Source organism: Colias philodice, chromosome 27 (genome assembly GCF_061535455.1).
Source record: "Colias philodice isolate Cphi_HAF_F1 chromosome 27, ilColPhil1 Martin Lab GWU primary, whole genome shotgun sequence".
Classification (NCBI taxonomy): domain Eukaryota; kingdom Metazoa; phylum Arthropoda; class Insecta; order Lepidoptera; family Pieridae; genus Colias; species Colias philodice.
The window spans coordinates 2,835,904-2,861,002 of NC_143112.1; the positions used below are offsets into that span (position 1 = coordinate 2,835,904).

The following is a 25,099-nucleotide window of genomic DNA, read 5'->3' on the forward strand; positions in this document are numbered from 1 at the left end:
CAGATAAAAAATTATATTTAACATCTCTCGTTACTTTCTCAAATATTCAACATAAATCTTCAAATAAGGAACTGAATTATTTCCCTTAAAAACTCTTAAGAATACTTAATGAGATCTTTCGTAATCTTTTGGGAACAATACTTGAATATAACAGAATTTCAGGTTAAAAATTACCAACGTGGGTATAATGTTGATGATTTATCTACCTTTTGAAATATTTATTTTAAGGATTTTACGCAAATGCAGGTAAAACTAAAATTTAGGGTAATAAAACAAGTATCTCTTGAGTATAAGCTTGTAACTGACCTATAAAATAAAAAAGACAAACATTTTTCATCATAATATAACAAATAAAATTCCTTTCAAAACTATTCCCTAGCAAACATAAGCTGCAACAACACAAGACACAATCTTCAAGCGTAAAGTGAACTAGGGAAGCGCGTACCAACTTAGACATCTTAGCTTTCCATCAGGCGAGATTGTAAAAAAAGACATATTTTTGTTATCTATTTGTTAAAATACGCCCATAATTTCCATAACCTTACAAAAATCCCAAGCAAATTAATCACCTCATTATAAATTGGTTTTCAATTATCGCTATAATCAAAGTGCTTTATAATTTCGCGATGAAAATGTGAAGGCTACAGTGTAGGGCGGTAGGGCGGGGTCAATCCATCTTCCATAATGGTGGAGCCACACGCTACTTTTCGATTTTATTAACCCTTTAAGTATGTGTTGTTTGGTGTTAATCATATAAACTAATATTATAAAGAGGAAAACTTTGTTTGTTTGTTTGATTGTAATGAATAGGCTCATAAACTACTGGACCGATTTTGATAAAATTTGGCACAGATAATCTTTAGACCCTGAGAAAGAACCTACCTTTTATTGCGAAATATGTACCACGGGCGAAGCCGGGGCGGACCGCTAGTAGCTGATAAAACATAGATAACAATCAAAATAGATAAAATATTTGAATATACCCTTTCACCGATTGCTGATAATGAACAGATTGTGACTGAAATTTTCATTGCCATGTTAACTGACAGAAGATATCAGGTACATATACCAGTATGTCTTAGGGCCTAAGACATGCGTATCGCTATGGGAGAATGGCCTAAGACTTAGGCCATTCTCCCATAGCGATACGCACAGGCGATGCAAGTCTCGGAGTCTAGTCGCCGCGGAATATCTCACATACATTGTACCGGTAGCGTAATGTGCGAGCCTACATACAAATGTATGTGAGATACTCCGCGGCGACTAGTCTCCGAGACTTGCAGGATACTTGAATCTCCTATGCGTATCGTAATGGGAGAATGGCCTTATAGCAGTATTATTTACAGTGTGGGAAAGTGATGGCGCTAGACGACCTTTAAAACACTGTAATTGTTTCATGGGAGCGAAGCTGTCATAATATGTATAACGCACTTACAACAATGAACAACAAGAAAAGATCTTTCAAAATTCACCCATATTAGATACCTAGGTTATTTATTAAACATGTCATCTTGAGAAATGTGACATAATAAACGTCCCCAGTAGTATGGTAAGAAAACTACAGGTACATGCAAACATTCATAGACCGACCCTGACTTCCTGACTAGTTATAAATGTGTCTCGGAAGTCTGTTTCTTCAGACATTGTAAGACATACAAGTCTTTACATTCTTGCAAATTATGACCAGCTATTTAACGGTAAAGAATGAAAGCGATTTAAAATATTTGTTTATACTTTTATAGTATTTGAGCTTTTATCCCCTTGGGAGTAGAATTTATACAAATCCTTTCTTAGCGGCTTGCATCCTATCCTACAAATATTATAAATGCGAAAGTTTGTGAGGATGGATGTGTATGTATATGTTTGTTACTCTTTCACGCAAATACTACGGAACCGATTACAATGAAATTTAGCACACATATAAAGGGTAACTTGGATTAACTCATAGGATAGGTTTTATCACGGAAATTCCATAGGAACGGGAACTCTGCGGATTTTTCTTTGAAAACGCGGGCGAAGCCGCGGGCGGAAAGTTAGTCATATATAACAGTGGCTATCGGCATGCCAAATATCAGTCGGATTGGCCCAGTAATTTGGACTGTGCGTTGATTGATAAGTCATTCAGACACCTTTGCGTTTATTATAGTTATAATTTAATAAGAAATACCTTGTCACCACATCAAAATTTGACTAGAATATTCTTAACACGACTTACACGTATAAGGCTTCATATAATACAAAATAACGCAATCTTTCATACAGGGTTTCCTTATCATGATCAGGTGTCGATACTTTGTAATATTCCTTTGTGTGATATGATTTTATAGAAAACACTTTAGTAAATGGACCTTTTATTGAAATAAATGCTGATAGGAAACTATCGCAGAAAAAAGAAAACGTTTGTATTAAAAGGAAGTAAATATGCTATCCATTTGTTCCATAATCCATATCATTTTTGAAATAAAACTTCTTTAGTTGAGAAAAATTTCATGGTCGCGTCATGGCAATACCGTCACGTCATGGAGTATGGCGACGATTTTGGTATGTTCGAATCTTGTCAAAGAAGTTTCACTTCTGACACGTGTTTAGCCCATACTGTCTTTTTATATTATTTTTCTTCTCTTCAAACGAGGTTTTTTTTTCCATTCCTTTACAAAAAAAAATATTAATACTAGCTCAAAATGCTAACTGTCATGTAATAAACGATGAATCCGGAAGGAAAACATTATTTTAATTAAACGATAGGTAATATAAGTTCAACTAAACAAACAAACTCTAGAACTTATAATAAAATCATACGACAGTATTGCCATAGATAATGTAATAGTATTACTATGTTTTCCTTGTAGACAGTTTTGTTTCTCTTCACAAAACTACTAGATTTGGTAGACATTTATTATGTAAATAGACTATGACCCGGAAAAATAGGCTATTTTTTATCCGGGTAATACACCCAAAAAGAGCCCTGAAGAAATATTGTAAAAAGGAAACATGGTGTATGTTTGTGAAATGTAGTATTCAGAAACACTACAGTATCTCTAAAATGATTTTATCCCCTTACTAGCAGCTGTGCCCTGCGGTTTTACCCGCAGTGCTCCGCTCCTGTTAGTCTTAGCGTGATGATGGTAAATGGGCTATCTAATACTGAAAGGGTTAAATATTAATTTTTAATTGAATGAAATTTAATTTAAATTTTATTTACTAGTAATTCCTGTGATTAGCGCGTCCAAACAAATAAACAAACTCTTCAGTTTCAAGTACTGTGCAACAAAATGTTGGAACGACATTCCTCCACCCATGCGCAACATTTGTAGCAAATTAAGATTTAAAACTGTTTATCGGGACCACCTTTTAGGTATCCAAAAATTTAATCAATAATTTTCAATAGTTTTTCTAATTTATCTATTTATTTTCCTCATTTGCACAGTCCTGTTTCTGCCGTGAACCTATAGTATCGTGTTATCTATTTTTGATATTGTGTATTGCTATTTATTGATATTACCTATATACCTTCTAATATTATTTCATTATTTTTCCTTTATCTCCCTATATTTTTAACTTTATTTATTAATTGTTTATTTATTGCACGCCTCATAAGCGAAGCGTTGAGGTGGGTACTACTGTCACTTCGCGCAAAACATCTGATTTTTCAAACTTAAAATGTCTTTATGTATCATACATTGCACTTGTAAGATAAAACATACACACACATATTAAGAAAAAACACTATTTTTAACGTTCATGATATTTTTGATGTCATTTTTGTTATTTAAACTAGTTAAAAAACAGTTTAAAAAAGTTCTGTCTTGGACGTCCGTGTGTCTGTATGTGCGGATCCTTTTTCTTGTTAACACGATAGCGACCGAAATACTTTACTAATCGAGTCTTTTTTTTTCTCTTACGCTTGAGTATGCTCAGGAATAGAACCCTTTCATTTTTCAGGGTCTGATTCGATGTGGTTTAATTGTTATTAAATAAACAAAAATAATAATTAATAAATATTTATTAAAAAAAATATGAGGCGTGCACTTTTGGATTTTCCAAATTATTTAAGTTTATTTATTTTTCTGCCCTCTAGAGGCTTTGGCAGAATATCAGCGTCGGGGTTTTTCAATCCCGACATTCATGCTGAGCCAAGGCCTGTTTGTAGAACACTGTGCACATTAAATGTATCCGTTTCTTTTAATATACCGTGTGTTTTGTTTCTGTTAATTGATTTTATGTTTTGTGTTTATATTATGTACCTATATTTTTTGTGTTCTATGAATAAACGAGTTATCTATCTATCTATCTATCTCTATAATTTAAGTTTAAATATTAAAATTTGATACCTATCCATACTATATAATATTATAATATTACTAGCGGTCCGCCCCGGCTTCGCCCGTGGTACATATGAAAAATAGATGTTGGCCGATTCTCAGACTAACCCGATATGCACAGAAAATTTCATGAGAATCGGTCCACCCGTTTCGGAGGAGTATGCAGACTAACATTGTGACACGAGAATTTTATATATAAGATAAATGCGAAAGTAACTCTGTCTGTCTGTCTGTTACTCAATCACGCCTAAACTACTGAACCAATTTGCATGAAATTTGGTATGGAGATATTTTGATACCCGAGAAAGGACATAGGCTACCTTTTATTGCGAAATACGTACCACGGGCGAAGCCGGGGCGGACCACTAGTATTCAATAAATTGTATTAATTGAATCGTAACCTTCAAATCTTCTAAAATAAAGTTATTTTCGTCGCTTACGCTCAAATATAATATAATTATTAAAGCTATAGCGAAGAAATTCCACGCTAGTTCGACTTCGAATGACTCTAAAAACATTTGCCCATTATCACAGCTAATAAAAGCAATATCCACATTTACAGACCTAATAAAAATTACTACAGCCTTTGCATGAACTTTATTCAATTTGTTTGAATTTCAACCTTATTACATTGTCATAGAGTGCAACTTTATCTATCTTGGGTGTTACTGTGAAATAGAGTGAAATTGACATTTTAAAACCTTAAATATACATTGTTCGCGTGACTGTATTTACGTTGTAAATTGGTTTTAATTGGACTCCTTATATTTTGTTAACTTTGTGCATGTGTGTTTATAATAATTTACCAACTTGCTTTTCTGCCTGGTTAGACTTAATTATGTTAGTACAAAATTTAGTCTGCCAGCAGCTAAAAAGGCGAGATCAAATATAACGTATTCAAATAATTCTAGAGTTACAAGTGGTATCTATACGCCTTTTATACCAAAATTAATTGTATGGTACAGATGCTCACATTTTGTCTAAAACTTAACAAGACGAAATTTGGCTTTGTCAAAGTAATCGGAAAACTTTAAGAGCAAAGCTTAAGACTGATGATATCCGACTAGCTTTCCACACGCTGTTTCGCTTTCTTTGTCTAAAACTAAAGGAATAATATATGTACAATCTTTCTCGAGAACCTATCTACTAAATAAAAAAAAACTGTATCAAAATCCGTTACATAGTTTTGAAATTCGCAGCATACATAGAGCCATTATAAATAAAATAAATAAATAAATAGAGCCGTGACAGACATGTACAGCAGTGACTTTGTTTTATTCTATGTAGTGAATAGTGATCTAATATGTATAATTAAACTCAAACTCAAACTCAAACATTCATTTATTCAATTAGACTACTATTTAGTAGCACTTTCGAATCTTCATTACATAGTATTTTTAACATTTACCACCGATTCGGAAAGCAGTATCTATGGAGAAGAATCGGCAAGAAACTCCATAGTTGCTCTTTTAAAATAATGTCAATAAATTTACATAATATGTAACTTATATCTAACTACATAATATGCCAAAGAACTGTCCTGTGGTTTTTACGCGACAACCCTCCATGGGTCTTTATCGTCCATATATTCCTGAATACTGTAGTACGCTCTCTGAACTAGTACATTTTTTATGTAAGTTTTAAATTTAGAACTACTAAACTCTTTAATATTGTGAGGAATTCTATTGTATAAGCGTATACCTTGACCCATAAATGAATTTTTAACTTTAGCTAATCGGAAAAATGGCATTTCAATTCTACAATTAAGCTAGATGAGACTTGTATCATGTATGCCCTTTTAAAACAAGTCTTTTTATATCTCTTCAAATGGATTGAACCTTGTACCTTTTCAATTGTAACAATTTTCCGCAACCATTGTACTATTGTGGCCTTTTAGGATCGACTCGCCTTTTACAAAAAGGGTCACCATATTATATACCATATCCTTTACGTATAAATGTATAATACCTTTATTCGAGTTTTTGTTATATTTACGTAGATACTAGTGACCTTTTCCGAGTTTTCCTGGTTTCAAGGACGTTTTATTCCTGTACCGGAATACCTACCGTATTAAATGTGAATATAAACATTTTTCATTGCTGCCTTCCGTAGTAAATAGGGTATCCAACACAAAAAAGAGCATGGGTGCCGAGCACAAGTGTCAGAACTTCTTTGATCAAAAGATACCAAAATCGTCGCCTTACTCCATGACGTGACGGTATTGCCATGTCGCGTCTTAAGAAGAAGTGAACTTAAAAACATAATTATTATGTCAGTAGTTCCTGACATTAAGACGTTGTTTTCATGATTGAAAATAAAATATTGAAGTAAACTTATTTGAATTACATACGTTGAAAGATGTTGTTCTAAAATTCAATTTTGATACGACCAATATATTATTTTCATACCAATAAAACGCATGGATACAACGTTTCAATTTGAAATGTAATTTTTCTCATGAGAATGCTAGAACATTCCATATTGTTGCTTGTTTCTGTGTAGCATAGCAATAGACCAGACTAGGCATATTTATGCTAGCTGTTCTCTACGAAGAAAAATTTACTTTTTACAGAGGGAATTTCTTATATGTATAATACCAGCTTACCGCCCGCGGCTTCGCCCGCTTTGTCTAAAACCTAATAAATCATTATACAAAAACCGCATCAAAATACGTTGCGTAGTTTTAAAGATTTAAGCATACAAAGAGACATAGGGACAGAGAAAGCGACTTTGTTTTATACTATGTAGTGATTATGACTAAGTATAAATAATTGTATTTATGCTCATTAAAGAGCATGTTTTATACTTTGCAAATGGGTAATAACTAGACATCGGATTATATGCATTTGCATATTTGCATATGCAAATGCATAAAACTCTCTAATTACGGCGTTAGTGCATATTTTAGCCTTTTTCACCAATCGTGCATATTTCGTTAAGTAGCGGGAGTTTTGATTGGTCGACTAACCTTTATTAGCCAATCAGAACGCTCAGCGAGTAAACAAACCCTATTTTGGCATGGTAAAATGGCAAAAAATTACAAAATGGGCTCCATTTTTAGTAAATTTTTGAGCAATTCAAAATAGGGCTAGATTACCCTTTTGGGGCTAAAAACTTAAAACACGGGTTGAATTCCAAAAAAGGGCTAGATTTAGCCCGAGAAGGTCTAAGGTGGCACACTGGGCTCGCGGGTGACAAACGTCACAAATTTGCGCTCGAAAATTTGGTAAAAACGCTTAATTGTATATTGACACAAAAACTATACTTAATTTCAAGAAAATTTAACTGTTTTTGTACAATCTTTGATTTAAATATATAAAAATAATAAAGGTTTTTTTATTTTGTATTGTGCATATTTTAGGCATATCACTCGTTTTTAGTGCATATTTCGGCCTTTATTAGTGCATATTTGCATGCATATTTTGGCATTTTGTTAGTGCATATAATCCGATGTCTAGTAATAACTATAAGTATGTATACCAACTTTATAAACGATTAATTATATTATATGTAATACAAAGGTACATAATAATATGAATGTGAAAAATATATCTGTTACTCTTTCACAGCTGAACGACTTACCTATTACACCGAATTGGATGGAATTTTGAATGTAAATAGTTGAGTATCATTGAATTAATTAATTAATAACCATTTCATACCAAATCTTCAACCATTAACTGTTACTTTTAATCATAAATGTTATTGACCATAGTTTTCATCGCAAGTAAAACCGCGGGGCACAGCATAGCTATTTAATAAATTAACGTTTCGCTAGAGCTAGACAATTATAGTGATTGAGAGCAATTTTCAATTACCCTCAAATATCTGTATTTATTTTTAATTAATATTAATTGAATCTTCTCTGTATTAAATACTAACAGCTTGCCCCAACTTCGCTCGGGTTTATAGTTGAATTAAAAAAGTCTACGTTATTCGATAAAGATGTAGAGACAAACAAACAAATAACTAACTGTGCCGCGCAGTTTTACCCACGTTAAATCAAGTATTTATTGGCTTCACTCGCGTTTTCCAGAAAAACCCGCATAGTTCCCGTTCCTGTGGGATTTCCGGAATAAAAAGAAGCCTATGTCTTATTCCGGGTTTTCAGCTACAAACATACCAAATTTCATTGTAATCGGTTCAGTAGTTTTTACGTGAAAGAATAACAAACATCCATCCATCCATCCTCACAAACATTCACGTTTATAACATTAGTAGGATGTACAAATTATATTAGTGTAACATTTTATCCATGTCCGTAAAACTGGTTTTTTTGAAAGACCATGTGTTTTTTTTTTAAACGTACCTACCTACATCCATCCTTAGTACCTTTTTATAAAATTAGAACAAACATATATACATCCTTACAACCTTTTTATAATATTAGTAGAATAGTACAAATTATAGTAGAAACAAGAAAAGTAATATAAATGTACTAAAATTTGCTAAATCCTTTATCGATTTAGAGCTTCCGTGCTAAAACCTAGTCCACTTTTCGCCTATTATAGAACTAAGGTGTGCCATGCGGTACTTAAACGATCCATTTAGTAGAGTAATTTGATAAAATGGAGTTTATTTTAAGATTTTTAGTATAGCGAATGTGATTGGTGAAAATTTTGATATTGAAGAGCGTAGAAATACTGTAATATTACATTTAATAAATCTTGTGTCTTTACATTCGGCTTCGCCCGCGTTTCCAAAGAAGCGTTCGTATGGGATTTCCGGGATATAAAAGCCTATGTCTCATTCTGGGTCTTCAACTACCTAGAAACCAAATTTCATTGTAATCGACTCAGTAGAATATGCGTTAAAGAGATACAAACATTCATCCATCCATCCATCCTCACAAATTTCGCATTTATAATATTAGTAAGATATAATATACAGAAATGAATACAGTTGAAACATGAAATATTTTCAGTAATTATTGTACATGCAAGTTCAATCATTACATTTTAACGGGATATACTCAGAAGGCCATCAGCCTACGTAAAAGGTGTAACAACGAATACAAACTTTCAGAAAATCTCCTCTTCTTCTTCTTCTTTGTCGATTCACTCTTGGCAGAGTGGTCGTGGTCACGTTGAGACGTCCACATCGGTGGTAGAGGCGGACACAGCTTTCCGCACGATCTCCCGCCATCTCTTCCTGTTACTAGACTGTCTGGCGCAGTCTGATACGCGAATCCCTACAGCAGATTTCACTTGGTCGGTCCAGCGCATTGGTGAAAATCTCCTATAACGATCTAAATCTACTACACTCAAATCTGAACCCACGAAACTATTTGCACTAGTTAATATTATTACACTAGATATACAGTATACATAGAATAACATAGTCTTACAAGAACGCTCAAACAAGGTGCTCTCAACAGTAAATTCACGCGAACTGGGCTATATGTAATCCTATTAGCTAACATAAGCTTAACAATATGTGAAGCTCACGTAAACCTTGTAAGATTACAAATATATATTATGACTTTACATATAGATATTAACGCGCACTTATCTTATACATAATATAGATTAAGACCTTAACCTTACCTTCCATCTATGTGTAAAATATTGATTACCTAATACCTATATATACTATTTATTAAGATTATTAATGTAACATAATGGTGTTGCTGTCCCAGCAGACGTTGTTCTGGCATTTTTTTGTGTTTTCTCTCCATAAGAACCTTCCTTGCCGAATTGAGCGAGCCGTTCTCGAGTTTTAGGGTACTTCAAACTTCAAACTAAATGAAGCGATTTTATTGGTTCTTTACAAACTTATTGGTTCTTTACTATTGGTGGAAAAGCGCCCTTACGCTTAGCAACACGTTGAGCGATTCATTTTTATTATAAGAACGCCTTAACTATTTAATGTACTATAATATGTGAATTACTTTATCCATCTCTTGGCGGTATCCTTTCTGAATTAAATATTCATCTTCAAAAGATTATTTTCTATCAGTCCCCGATTTCAAGGACGTTCTTTTGTGTATTATTTTTAGAAATATATCTCAGACGTCTTTCATCAGATTCTTATATTCATATTAGTACTAGCGGCCCGCCCCGGCTTCGCCCGTGGTACATATGAAAAATAGATGTTGGCCGATTCTCAGACTATATGCACAGAAAATTTCATGAGAATCGGTCCAGCCGTTTTGGAGGAGTATGGCAACGAAAACTGTGACACGAGAATTTTATATATTAGATTTTTCTGTTGAAAATATTTGAAGATGGTAATAAGAATTTTCCAGACTTCAGGTGAATTTTTAAGGTAAATTAACCTGATTCCTGTTCCAGGCATTTTAGTTTTCAGGTAGTTTAATAAGGCATTAACCTGATCCCCCTTCTAGGAATTTTACCTTTATTCACTTATTAGCTGTGCCCCGCGGTTTTACCCGCATTGCTCCATGCAGTATTTTTTGAGTTCAGCCAGGACATGCATACAAACAAACAGACAAAAATTGTAAAAACTATATTTTTGTCTTCGACATCAATTATTGTAGGTCAATGTACAGTTTTGACTTTCCGATTAATTTTTATTTATATGTTTGGATTTAAAATTTCTACTACATGCAAACAAAGTCAGGTAATTATTTGCTTCTTTAAAATCTAGCATGATTTATATTATGTGTCTTATAAGGACTCTATGAAAACATAATCATAGACCTCATAAATGTTAAGTCGTGTAGGCATTTTAGTATCCATTATGGCTCAAGCATGTAATGTCTCTCAACAGACGTTTTATCTTCTTATGAATGTAATCCACACTAGATTTATTTCTTTTGTATATTTATGCAGGAATTTCGAAAACTTGAAACGTACCTTGACTTTCCTTTAAAATCTGACTCGATGCATTGCTAATTTCCTGGATAACCTAGTTCGAATATCTTTTTTTTTGCAAACGTTGGTAGGCATATAATATTATCATAAATCTGTAATAAGACGTCCAACAACTTCAGACTTAGGAATTAACTTCTTTTATAAATAAAATACTAGAAAAATCATTGGTAAAACATTATTAAATCAACTTGTGAGCAAGGGTTTACTTAAACAGCATAGAAAAGGAAATATCGTCATAGTTCATAGTTATGGACGTTCTTCTTCTATTTGCCAAACCTCTTCCAGCCCCACACATAAACAATAAAATGAACAAACATACATACCATTGAAGCTACATAAATAATAGTAAAAAGGGACCAAAAAGTGAATTTATAAAGCTGGGTATCGACTTCGCGCTCCTGGCGCGCGCGCCATGAATGACCGCGCCGAGAGTGCGTTCCGCGGAGCGCGTTCCAAATAATTGAAGTATATCAACTAAGCGCGCCTGGCGCGCGTGGCAACTGTTCCAGTGTTTGACCGTTCATCATGGAAGCTAATCGTGTACGAGCAGCAGCAGCATTTTTTTCTTTAACTCCGGCACAGGGACTCCCATTTCACTACTGATTTCTCTCCAACCAATAAATCGCTTAGAGAAGATCTCTAAGCGATTTATTATGATACGAAGAAATTTTACTGTTCCACAAAACTTCTTTCGTACCATATAGCTGAATTAATTTACGGCAACTTTGGTTATCCATACTATTATTACTCGGAGCGCAACAAACACAAAAAATACGACAAACCCGTCTCCATTGACGCGCGCGCCACGTTTGATGCGCGGTAAAAAACCGACACCCGACGGAACGGACCGCTCCGCGTTCGACCGCTCCAACGAACATTTTGGCGCGCGTTCCAAACTGGTATCCATTTCACGCGGCTGGAGCGCGCGCCAATGTTCGATCTCTTGGAGCGCGAAGTCGATACTCACCTTAAGACATGTATTTTGAGAAACATTCTGCATATCTTGAAACATGACTGTTCCGTACACAAAAGCTTTAATCATCTAAATGGAGAGAGCGTGCCAACTTTACAAAATGCCTGCTACATGCTGGTCATTTCTTGAAATGCTTTTATATGTGACTTTTTATATTTACTATACAATACTACTAATAATATTATAAGCTGAAGATTTTTGTTACACGTGCTTATTAAAGGAACTGCTGGTTTGCTTACTATTTATTTATTGAACTATTTATTGTACCTACCAATTGCAATGGAATAAAATACAGGATATAGGGTAGGCGTAAAGTACATTTCATTAAATTTATTTGTGTTATTATAGGCTATAAATATAATGGTACCAATAGAAAGAGAATAGCGATACAAAATCACTACCTACATAGTAGGTATATAAAACAAAGACGCTTTCTCTGTCTCTATGTCCCTTTGTATGCTTAAATCTTTAAAACTACGCAACGGATTTTGATGCAGTTTTTTTAATAGATAGAATGATTCAAGAGGAAGGTTTTAGTACATAATTTATTAGGTTTCAGGCAAAGCGGGCGAAGCCGGGGGCTAAGCGGCTGTAAGCTAGTGATAAATAAAGTATACAAAATATATAAAAAGTTAAAAGCAGACGAAGCTACGTGACTCAGCTAGTATATAATATAGTTTGTACCTGCTTCGTCCGCATGAAGGTGATTAGACACAATTTTCCTGCGTAATTTACATTCAAGCTTCAGCTTTTTGGCGCAGTGCTGTGTTATAGCGTAGCTTTAAGTGCGTCACACACGGTGAAGATACTATAATATTTTATCTTAAGATCTTAATATTTTATATTACAGTACCTTAAGGTATCCGGTATCAGCGTTCTGACCATCATTTTTTTTTGTCATTGTGTACTAAGACCCCTGTAGAACCGCCATCCTGTTACAAATGTCCCGAAATTTTGTGGGTCATTTGTAACAGGATGGATGTTCGATTAACATGGATAAATTAGATTATATGTAACTAGAACTATTAGTTCCTGAAATTTTCGAGTTTAGTATACTTTTATTAATATTGATTAATACTGTAATTGTATTCGGGTTAAATGTGGGTAGTCTTTTGAGTGTCCTATGTTTTATATGGAAATCCACTATTCAGGATGATATCTACAATCTACATACTTATATAATTGTTGTTTGTATGTTTTTAAGCTATATTACATTCCATAAACGACCCATTATAAACAATGTTAAATTATGAATAATTTTGTTGGATAAAAGCCTCACTCAACGTTGTAACTTTTAGTAATCTGTGATAATATTACAATGCAGATTTGTCGAATGTATATTTCATCGCGTTACGTGCAGTGGAACGCAGGTGGTGAGGGTTTAAGAGATTAAGGTCTAATTTTTCAGGCGATGCTAGTTAGTATAATAATGTTAGTATCATAAAAGGCACATAAGTTTATTCGTAATACCTCCCTGTAGTGTACTAATTCTAAAATAACAGTGACTGTAACGTAACTCGGGCACTAACTCTAAGTTTCTGAAACATGTGCTACTTTAGTATATTAAAATTTGTCTGCTACTGAACTAATAAATGCATTATTAGTTTAGATAATAATTTTCTAAATTCTCATATTTATATGAAACTGGATAATCAAGTAGATATTAAACTAACATAGCGTTTAATTTTTGCAAACGATTTGATTTACTTCTCACGACTTCAGACTGCCTTCTTAAATAAAGCAGTCTTTTTTACATTTTAATATTTTTTTAATTAAACTGTGTTAAAAAATAATTAACTAATTGATAACAGATGACATTCTAATTTAAAGCTGTAATAATGAATCAAAAGAAATTGCTCTACTTTCCTACCGTATTTATAGTCATAATTATTCAAACTTACACTACTAAAAATGTTAGCAATTTGTCTTACATGTTTAGTGCGCAATCACAAAAGCAATGCGTTTCCCGTATTTAAGAAGCCTTTTCAGTAAAACTGTGTCCGTAACATTAAAAACACTTGGCAGAGTGCCTGTACAGAGAGCCAAAGAGGTTTTTTATTTACAGGAACTTGTATTTTTTAACTTGTACCGGCAATTTGGGGTACAACTATGTACGTGTTTGAAATTTTAAATAGAGTGCGAATAAAAAAATAAAATAATACCTAATTAATGAAAATATGACGTTGATTTTAATTGAGAACTGTTTCTTAATTCACATTTTATATTTTTTAAATGAATGAATTGCATTTCTAAATTACATGCGTTTGTTTTTACTTCACCTAATAATTTTGTGACTATAAACTAAAAGCGATTGAATTTTGGACTTTGAAAATGTATGTAGTTGGTCTGTAGGTATTGGGAAAAGGTTTAATTTTATTCATTTTTTGTAGCATTTGCGAGCGAGTTAATAAAAGACATGTGATTAATTAACTTAAACTTAATAACTTAAAAAAAAATGACGAATTACCCAAAAATCACTATCTACTTTAAAAATGTTACCTACCTCCAAACTCGGAACTCCTACCATACAAGCAAAATTGCACTAACCAAGCAATTTGACCCACATTAAACTATATAAAATGTAATTTTGCCGCCAAAGCACGTAGCTATTATGTAGCAAGTTTTAGTGGAATTTAGGCTCGGTGCAGATTGCTGAAATTAGCCGACTTCATAAAATGGTAGGGTTACATTTTTGTAAATATTTTGAATGCTATACTAGGCATTCAATTAGTTTTCCTAGAAAAGTTTCAGTAAATTCTTTAACACATTTCTGAATAAGTGGACCTTTGTAAATTCAAAATTATTTATATAATATATTAGTTATGTTGTTTCACCAAAAAAAATGTATGCTTAAATTTTACAACACAGGCACAGAATACTTGATAATGACACAGCTACAGGTATGAAGATAATTATGTATACTGACATATTGTTTATCCATACTAATATTATAAATGCGAAAGTAACTCTGTCTGTCTGTCTGTTACTCAATCACGCCTGAACTACTGAACCAATTTGCATGAAATTTGGTATAGATATATTTTGATACCCGAGAAAGGACATAGGATAGGTTTTATCCCGGAAATCCTACGGGAACGGGTTTTTCTCTGAAAACGCGGGCGAAGCCGCGGGCGGAAAGCTAGTTTGTTATAAGTTTGAATGTTTAAAAGAATGGAATTTATCTATTGAAGAGGGCTACAATAAATTTAATATCATATGAAAAAAAATATCCCAGTATTCAAAGATATGTTAGTGAATATAAAGCCTTAAACCCAATTAGGTCTACAACCCAACATTACTCACGAGTTTATCAGAAATGGACATTGTATGGAAATTTTCAGCCAACAATTTCTCCTCCCCAAATATAATTTACGATATAACATTTTATAGAGCCTATGCTCTATATAGGCTATATCTTTTATTCCACAATTTCATTTCCGGCAAAAATAATTGGACGAAATTAATTAATAATAATGAAATATACATATGCACTACTTTATATAAAGCAGATGATTCCAAATTAAACATTAAAACATTCTTAGACTACATCAAAAACATATGAAATATGTAATTAATAGAAAACAATATTCATATAAAAATAAATCCTTCTTTGTTTAATAATACAAAAAACTTGGTTAATTACAGAAAAATGATAAATTTCGAAAATAAATTTTACTAAACTGCAAAAAAAAATAATCACGTAGGCGTTTGAGATCTATGAAAAAAATAAAAACATCCGAAAAATCCCTTTTAGGGTAGAGCCTACAAGGGTGTCATTCGATATTTTGTTTACAAACGCCTAAAAGCATCAGTAATGATCGAAATAATAATTCGGAGGGTGAAAATTGAGCAAAATCAGTATAAGGTAACATAATAACGTTAAATAAGAAAAGGGACAGGTACAAAGAATCTTTTATGTCGATTTTCTTTTATTATTTTCTATATTTTATTACTAAACGTGCCTCGCGGTTTCACCCGCATTGCTCCGCTCCTCTTAGTCTTAGGGTGATGATATATAGCCTATAAGCTTCCTCGATAAATGGGCTATCCAACACCGAAAGAATTTTTCAAATCGGACCAGTAGTTTCTGAGATTAGCGCGTTATTAAGTATAGATTTAATAATGTATGGGTGTATGGGAAATTACTTTTGTGATTATTATCTTGGTATTACTTTAGAGACACACAGATTATTACGTTAAATACACTTCAAGCTTCAGAAGTATAACAAAGTAACTACATATTTTGTAATATTATGTTGAAATCTGAATTCTTAGTTCTGACATAGTATAAACTAAACATTTAATAATGTACTATTTAGTTTAAATTGTTATAGACCTTATAAACTGTAAAATTTTAACAGTACGGTCATGCACAAATGTATACATATATAATAACAACGTTTGACTGTAGGCAGCTAGTAAGCGTAAAAGCTGCGTAAATAATATATATTTACTAGCGGTCCGCCCCGGCTTCGCCCGTGGTACATTCTCAGACTTACCCGATATGCACAGAAAATTTCATGAGAATCGGTCCACCCGTTTCGGAGGAGTATGCAGACTAACATTGTGACACGAGAATTTTATATATAAGATTAAAGTTATTTATTATACTATAACTTCTATATCTAATATCTAACAAAAAATAATCATATTTCTTGTCCAGAAGCAAATACTACTACATAATATTATTTTTGATAAATAAGAAGGTAGCTGTCAGCACCTAGCTCAAAAACTTTTCTCATATGAACTAAATATTCTAGTTTTTTATTCAAGAAACACTAAAAGTAAAACTTGCAATATTCAAAGGTTATAAATATTATATAAATGTTCAACAAAGCGCGGTTTTGAAACTTTTTCAATTACAACCCGGCTTACTTGGACTGTGGAAGAAATTAAAATTGTTTACTAAATTCTTGTTTAGTTTTTATAGAGAAAAATATTATATTGTGGAATATTTCTTTGTGTGGCATTAAGTTATAATATGACCTAAATCCTTAACAATAAGTAAATTATATGGAGACAAAATAGAGGTTTTGTTTTTAACAATAACTGATTTATCATTGGAAAAGTATATTTTTACTGAGATACATTATAAATGCGAAATTTGTGACGATGGATGTATGTACGTATGTTTATTGTTTATTTCTCTTTCACGCGAAAACAGCGGACGAACAACGGATTTTGATGATACTTTGCAGTGATGTAGCTTTTGTTCCAGAATAACACTTATTTATCCCGTTTAAACGGGCAAAGTTAGGACAGTGGTTAGTAAGTAGCATAATATATAAAACTAGCGGTCCGCCCCGGCTTCGCCCGTGGTACCAACATGTTTAAACTATCCTATCTCTCAAGTTGGGTCGAACTGCACATGGTGTGCGAATTTTATTAAGTGGTTTAGGAGTCCATTAAGGACAAACCATAGGGACAAACATTGTGACACGAGATTTATATATATATTAAGATAATGTAGGTATCTACTAAAGTTATTTATATAAATCTATTAAACTTATTAATTTACTAAAGTTATTTGCAATATTTAGTTCAAACGTCTCTCCTATTTGATAAGGTCTATAATAAACTAATTGCTGTCAAAACCCGCCAGACCTCAATACGTTTGTGAAATATGAACTATTACTAGTTCATACTTTGAATTTTGGCTCTTGGCCCAAATTAGATTGTTGAGACAAAGGCTTATTTATTACTAAGGTCTCAAAGGTATGTAAAAACCTTATTAATATTGCACAAATGATTGCGTTTGATTTTACATTTGTGTAATTATTTTATACAAATTTAGCAAGCATCTTTACTTTATGATTCACAACAGTTTTTGTATATCTTATATTTTTATTTTTAACTAATATAATAAGCAATAGTAATTAGTATCTTATTGTTATTCATTAACTAACACGATTAACTACCTAACTAACATTTTAAATATCTACGCTTATAATAGGTATCTAACGTAACTACGTCATATATTAACCAACTTATTACATCAATTTAAAATGTACTTAAACAATAGCAAACACTTTTACACAACAAACACAAACAATTTACCACAATCACCTTTTCGCCAAAATCGCCACTAAACAACCGTCCCTCGAGAAGTCTCTAAAATAAACATAAACAAAAACTACAAAGAATTCGCACCAAAGATCGCGTAATTCCATACATCCCTCGAGTAATATTTACGGCAAATACTCGTAACTTTTGTTCCACGAAAATATTTCCTGTCGTTACGTTTTTGTTTGTTCGCTCTTTGTTCCAACGTCTGAAACAATATTACACTCGGAGTGAATTCTCTTTAACATTGTGGTTGCAATTTCTCGCTTATGTGAGCGCAGCGGTTTAAACTTTAAAGGTACTTTTGTAGTTAAAAATATTTCGAAACTTTCTAGAACTGACTATACAAGTGATTATTGTTGTATATATAATACCTATGCTTTAAATTTTAACAATCCTAAGAATTTAGAAGCTTCACGATTCGTAAAATATTATGTTTTTGTGTTGCCGTTCTTCTATGTAAATACATATATTACATTTTAGATATTATGCTGAATTTATAAAGCAGAAAGATCAGTTTAACGCGCTAATCCATATACGTATATGATCGAGGAAGTAAATATACTGCCTATAGTTTTATAATACTTGCGTGTCACGGAAGTTTATTCCTTATAATGATTATAAATGTGTTACTGAAAAGATTTTACCTACATTTCTACACCAAATAAACTATTCTAAACACGTCCTTATAACCGATTCCACCTAAATACTATTTACCAAGTCACAATCAATCTTAACCCGACTTCGTATCGGTAAGCGAGATAAAAAGGTTTTATTTCTTACGAGATTTTGGTGAAAAATGGCTTACCTTTCGGTAGTTATATAACATGGGTTACTGTCTTTCTGACTTTAAAAGATATTAAGGGTTTTCAATGTAGGTCTTTAATAGTACCTACCTATTGTCAGCTAGATATTGAAGTATATATTGAAGTATGATAATAATAAAAGTTGTTAAGTCCTACCTTTATTATGGCTTGCAAATAACAAAAGTACCTAGTAGAAAGCTTGTAGGAATGATTTTTTATTAGATTTTTTACAAATGTAGTCTTACACTACATAATTATGACTTACGAATTAGGAATTATTCGAAAAAAATGCTAAGAAACATTCAAAGATAATAACCACAATATGTGAATTAGGGTAAGGTTGCTCAAGTCGTACCCCCTAAGGAAATTATGCTATAATATTCACGACAATTGAAATAATACAAAATAATCCACATTTACTGAATCTTTATTTAGTTGTCTATTATTAAAAAATCAAAGAAACTTACAATGTTAATATTAAAATATATATTTTAACGTTTTTCAAAAACATACCTTCGGTACGATTAAGGCGCCTAGTTGCCTAATTCGTACCACATACAGCCTAAGTCGTACTTAGAAAATACACTTTAGTGAAGATATAATAAACTATATAGAAAAATTCTTAATAATAAGAGATCAATTTTAAGTAAGTTAAACTTACAAATAATTCAGTCTGAGATTAACTTAAGCATATTATTTGGTAATTATTTTAGTGAATAACAAAATCTTAGACCTAAATAGAAGTACGAGTAAAGAATTTTGAACAGGTACGACTTAAGCATACTTATCTTTGAGGTTGAAAAATAAAATTACTAACACAACCTAAAAATTTTCTCCTATTTGAGTATGCCCAAACGATTGACAGATAAGCATTAAAAATCGTTGTAAACAAAGACAAAATATAAAGATAACATTCCTGCCGTAAAAAGCTTATGAATGAGTCGTTAATTTTACATGAAAAGTGATAAAAAACTTACTTTTTGAATTATTTTCGCTGCACGAAGCCGACCGCCTGACCACTTGTTTACGCTTGCTCGCGCGACTAAATAGTTCACGTTAACAACACTAGATGGCCAAATTCAATGGTATCAGACGAGATATTGGTGGGGTACGACTAACGCCGTGGTACGACTTGAGCAACCTTACCCTACCTTGAAAGCAATACATTACAAGACAAATTATTATTAATAACCATATAACACACACTTTTATTAAAATTACATTATAACCTGGATGAAGAAGAATTTTAATCGCGTTAACAAACTCTCTGAAAACGAACGGGAATCTCATAATTTTCAGCTTTCAATATTTGCCGACGTCATGCTTCCTTTTGGTTTTGATATTTAATTACGTTCCTACTTCTTCTACGTGATATTAAAAAAGGTAACTTTGAAAATTATTTTTCAAACATAACAAACATAACATAACAGTAAAACATAATCTGTGACAAAATCAATAAGAATAGTATCTGACTAAATTCAAACCAGTAAAAAAGCAAAGTTAATTCTATATGCATATTGAATTTTGTTAAAACATATTAGGTATCATATGTGGGCTGAGATTATTAGAAAGAAAGAAAGCATTTATTCCAACACACAACAATACCATTTTCATTTTGATGACGCGGTTGGCGCAGTGGTAAGTAACTGCCTACTGAGCCGACGGTCCCGGGTTCGATCCCCGGTCAGGGCAAATATTTGTGTGATGAACTCAATTATTTGTTCTTGGGTCTGGGTGTTTATCTATATATGTATTTATTAAATATTATATTTATCATCGCCTAGTACCCACAACACAAACCCTTAATTGAGCTAACTGTGGGACTAGGTCGATTTGTGTAATAATGTCCTATAATATTTATTTATTATTTATTTTAATTATGTAGGTATCCGACGAATTACCAACACATAACCATACAAATTAACTATAACATACTTTAAATTTTCTTAAATAGGTATGTATTATATTTCTTTTACTTCCAGATTTGTGCAATGCTGCAACCAAAATACAAGCGTCCTTCCGCGGGCATCAGGCACGCAAGCAAACCCAGGTCGAAAAGACTAAGGAGCAGCAGGACAAGGTATATTTATTTACATTAAATATACTTATAAAAATCATATAATACAGTCAAAATCAAAATGTCATTATGACACTTGTCCTTACAGTAAAATTGTTTCTACCTATTCTTAAACCTCCGAATTTATATAATATAAAATATCATAAAAATCGGCCAAGCCATTATCGAGGTATATGGCAATAACACTGCTTTTCTCAAACAATAATATAAAATAGTGTCAATATCAATAAAAGATAAATAACTAAACATTTCCACAAAACACGGTCACAAAATTATAATACCGTTTCATACCAACTTCGGTTAAGTCATGAAATTCCCTCATAAATATAGAAGGGACGAAAACTTTTTCATTTTCTATAGCTATACCTAACATTGACCTTCTTTGTCTCTTGTCCATTGCCTAAAAATTCGCTCGTAAGATGTTTAAAAGTTTTCTAAATTTGTTTGGGACCAAAGATTGGGTAAGGAATATGTAATTAGGTAATTGGCTTGTTGAATAGGCTTCGGAATGTATATTATGTTACACTCAAAGACCGAAATCAATCATTGAGCGAAGAATTTGCTTAAAATTTGCGTATTTCGTCGTGGTCATAGTTTTATGGCTCTAACGAATAATAGTTACTTTTACAAACATATTTACTAATCTTATACTAATATTATAAAGCTTGAAAGTTTGTTTGTTTGATTGGTAAATCACGCTAATTTTAGGAGCTACGGGTCCAATTTGAAAAATTCTTTCAGTATTAGACAGCCCATTTATCAAAGAAGGCTTTCGGAGACGGAGCAATCCCAGTAAAACTAAACCGCACAGCTACTCATAAAAGACAACAAAAATATTCAAACACTTCGAGTATAGTTTATAGTACATAGTAAATATAGTTTTTAAATCCTTGTCGGGTCAGCTGCAAAAACATCCGATCGCGTCAGAGATTCTTTCATAACATTAAACAGACTGCGATTGTTCAAGCATGAACTTTGATAAGCCGCCTCTTACCAACAATGATTGAGGTTTGACCTCTGGGCTAGATTAATTCATGTAGAAAACATGAGGTCAGTTTTAGGTACCTAATACGTCCATAAATTTTGACCAGCATAATATGTATGCAAATAAATGTTTTTCTTCTTTAAAATTTGCTCTATAAGTAAGTAGCTCATAAGAAAGATAGCAAAAATGCTTTCTTGCAATATTTCGTTATATACTGCTTCTAAAATTTAAATAAAAACAATACGATATTATGTGTTTTCAACAAAGAAAAACGGTTTTATTATTTCGGTTACTATAAGCCGGATAGAGGCACCACACACTTCCGTAAGCTCCCGGATTTGTCCCAGTTACTCCATCCGCTATTGATTTTCATCGAGAGATTTATTTTCATTTCAAAGTTATTTTTTTCAAAACGATATTATGAATGTGATAAACCTAATGTAATAATAATAAAACTCTTTATTAGTAGGCAGAGCAGACACTACAAATTTATGCAAATAAGATTAACAAATTACTTAAAACTACTTATGTAATAATATAATTATTATTGGCATCGCCATATGGTGGACGTTCCATGTACCCGGACTAAGCGGTTCGATTCCACATTCTTTATCCGGACTAGAACATGCTTCCTGAATCTGTGTTCCCCGACGAGTACCTACAATATGGGGGTCTTCAAGCGTAGAGTGAACAGGTACCTTCTAGGGAAGCGCGTACCATCTTAGACCACATCTCAGCTTAACATCAGGAGAGATTGTGGTCAAGCTCTTCCCTATCGACAATAAAAAAAATGTAGGACGAAGGTGCATGCTAAAAGGATTGCCGCTCAGCATAGAAATGATTTTTAGAGGCTTTTTGAAACTAAAATATTGTATAGGAAACTATTGCTTTGCTAGTACCTATATTTGCAACAAAAAAGTCAAACCTCTAACGTAAATGAAGTTTGAACCATAATCACTACATAGTATAAAACAAAGTCGCTTTTTCTTTCCCTATGTCCCTATGTCCCTATGTATGCTTAAATCTTTAAAACTACGCAACGGATTTTGATGCGGTTTTTTGTAATAGATAGAGTGATTCAAGAGGAAGGTTTTAGTATATAATTTATTAGGTTTTAGACAAAGCGGGCGAAGCCGCTGGCGGAAACCTAGTGTAAAATAAAATACTCTATCCAAAAATATCCATAGACTTGCGTGTATACGGAATGTACACACATATTAATTAACATAAATAATATACTTTGCAAAAACTAAATGTAATAATATAACACGGAAATAACTGGTCTGTTAAAGATTTAGTCGACATTCAAAATATAAAACACGAATGTATAAGAAACCTTTTGAAACCAAACCAGACTCTAGAAATACCTGAAAATATTTAAATTATGCTTTTATTTAAATGAGGCCACGCGAAGCATAAATTAACCTATAAAAAGCTTCAAAACGGGGTGAAAATAAAAACGATGGAATAATATTTGTTTATGTTTAAACTCTTTAATCTATGGTATGTTTATTCAAGCTGGTATAATAAATTATGATATGAGTTATCTCTGGTATGTTCAGAAGCTTGTTCAGTAATTATGTTATTTTTTGTCCGTATTATTTGTATGTGTTTGTTTATTTTTTGTAATAAAGTTAGTGTCTTTGGAAAGAACGGACGTCAAATGACGTACTTTTTAATAGCAACTTGATAGCAACCTCAAATGTGTTTACCCGCCAAAAATTGACATGTCAAACGTCAAAAGTTGATTGTGTTTGGTTCGGAAATTGAACAGAATTGTGATGGTTTTAGCCGTCATTTCGTGTGTATTTATTTTCCGAAATGGAGTGGCTTTTTGTATCATTTTTTACAGGGACCATGAGTGACCGTCTATTTTTAGACGTTGTTCCTGGCAAAATCAATATCGGTTCGACAAAACATGGCTAAATAACAATCGAGAAACGTTTATTGAATACCTGCCTCCTACACTACGTAGGTATTTTGAGAATGTAACTTCTTTACGTTTTATTTCGAGTTTCTTTAAAATTTAGACAAAGAGAGCCCAAAGAGAGCCTACTTGTTTGTTTAATGTAACAAAACATTTACGACAATAAATCCCCGAAATTATTTCAATGTAGGCTATTACTTATAGGTACAATAGTTTCCAAATAAAATTTCTTACATATTCGATATTATTGTTATCTATGATATTATGTTATGATATCTTCAGATTATGAATGTTCCTTAAAAATAGGCCAATAACTACAATTCAATTTATTTTAATAATTGTAGTTAACTACATCGTAATAAAAATCTTTCAATATTAAATATAATACATTTTGTTATATTTTTAATAATAACTGATCATTCACATCATGGCATTAAATAAGGACCTTTACGGACGATTATCACAGCCCTTATGTTCAATTCCATAAAAATAGCAACAGCCGAGGGAATTAAATGCTTTGTAAATTCAAACGTTACTTCTACCCTAGTTCCTAGCAAAAGATGTCTTTGAGCGAAAGCACAAAAGAAACAAACAGTGGAACCACAAAATACTACATTCACACTCTCATAACTCATTATAACGAGAGGGCTTGTACGAGAACTTTGTTTTTGTGGATTTTGGGGTATGTGAAGTGGGAGGAGGAGGGGGAGTGACAAATAGGGGAAAGAGACGACCTAATTTTCTGTCAAATATTTCATTTCCTGCTTGCGAAAATGGATCAAGTGACGTAGATGTAAAGCTATTTTTTTATCACTGAAACTATGATGAATTATATGAATGGATATCAAAGCCCACCTTTTTTCAAGTATCTACTACAATTTAGTAAGTAATTCTAAAAAATGTGGTATTTTAATGAAACTACATATGATATACTTTATGAATAGATCGAATCTTTATCTTTATGAAAAACTACAACTAAGTTATTTTAAAGAATGTGGACTATCACAATGATAACAAATGCCTAGGTTTTTATAGAAAATTTATATTATAATTGCATAATAAAGTTACTTGAAATCATATAACAAGGTACTCGGAAGAAATAAGTTTCAA

General features: G+C 32.5%; 1 protein-coding gene across 3 annotated transcripts in view; it reads left to right on the top strand.

The window, feature by feature from the left end:
* The window catches only part of igl (IQ calmodulin-binding domain containing protein igloo), a 547,908-nt gene that overhangs the window by 88,231 nt on the left and 434,578 nt on the right, over positions 1 to 25,099 (top strand). For all 3 annotated transcript variants that reach the window (XR_016317808.1, XM_089711817.1, XM_089711818.1), the window contains one exon: positions 20,983 to 21,080. Coding sequence is in view for 2 of the 3 variants with exons in the window: in XM_089711817.1 (XP_089567943.1) it covers positions 20,983 to 21,080 (98 nt within the window). In the remaining variant the exon portion in view is untranslated. The remainder of the gene's footprint in view (positions 1 to 20,982; positions 21,081 to 25,099) is intronic.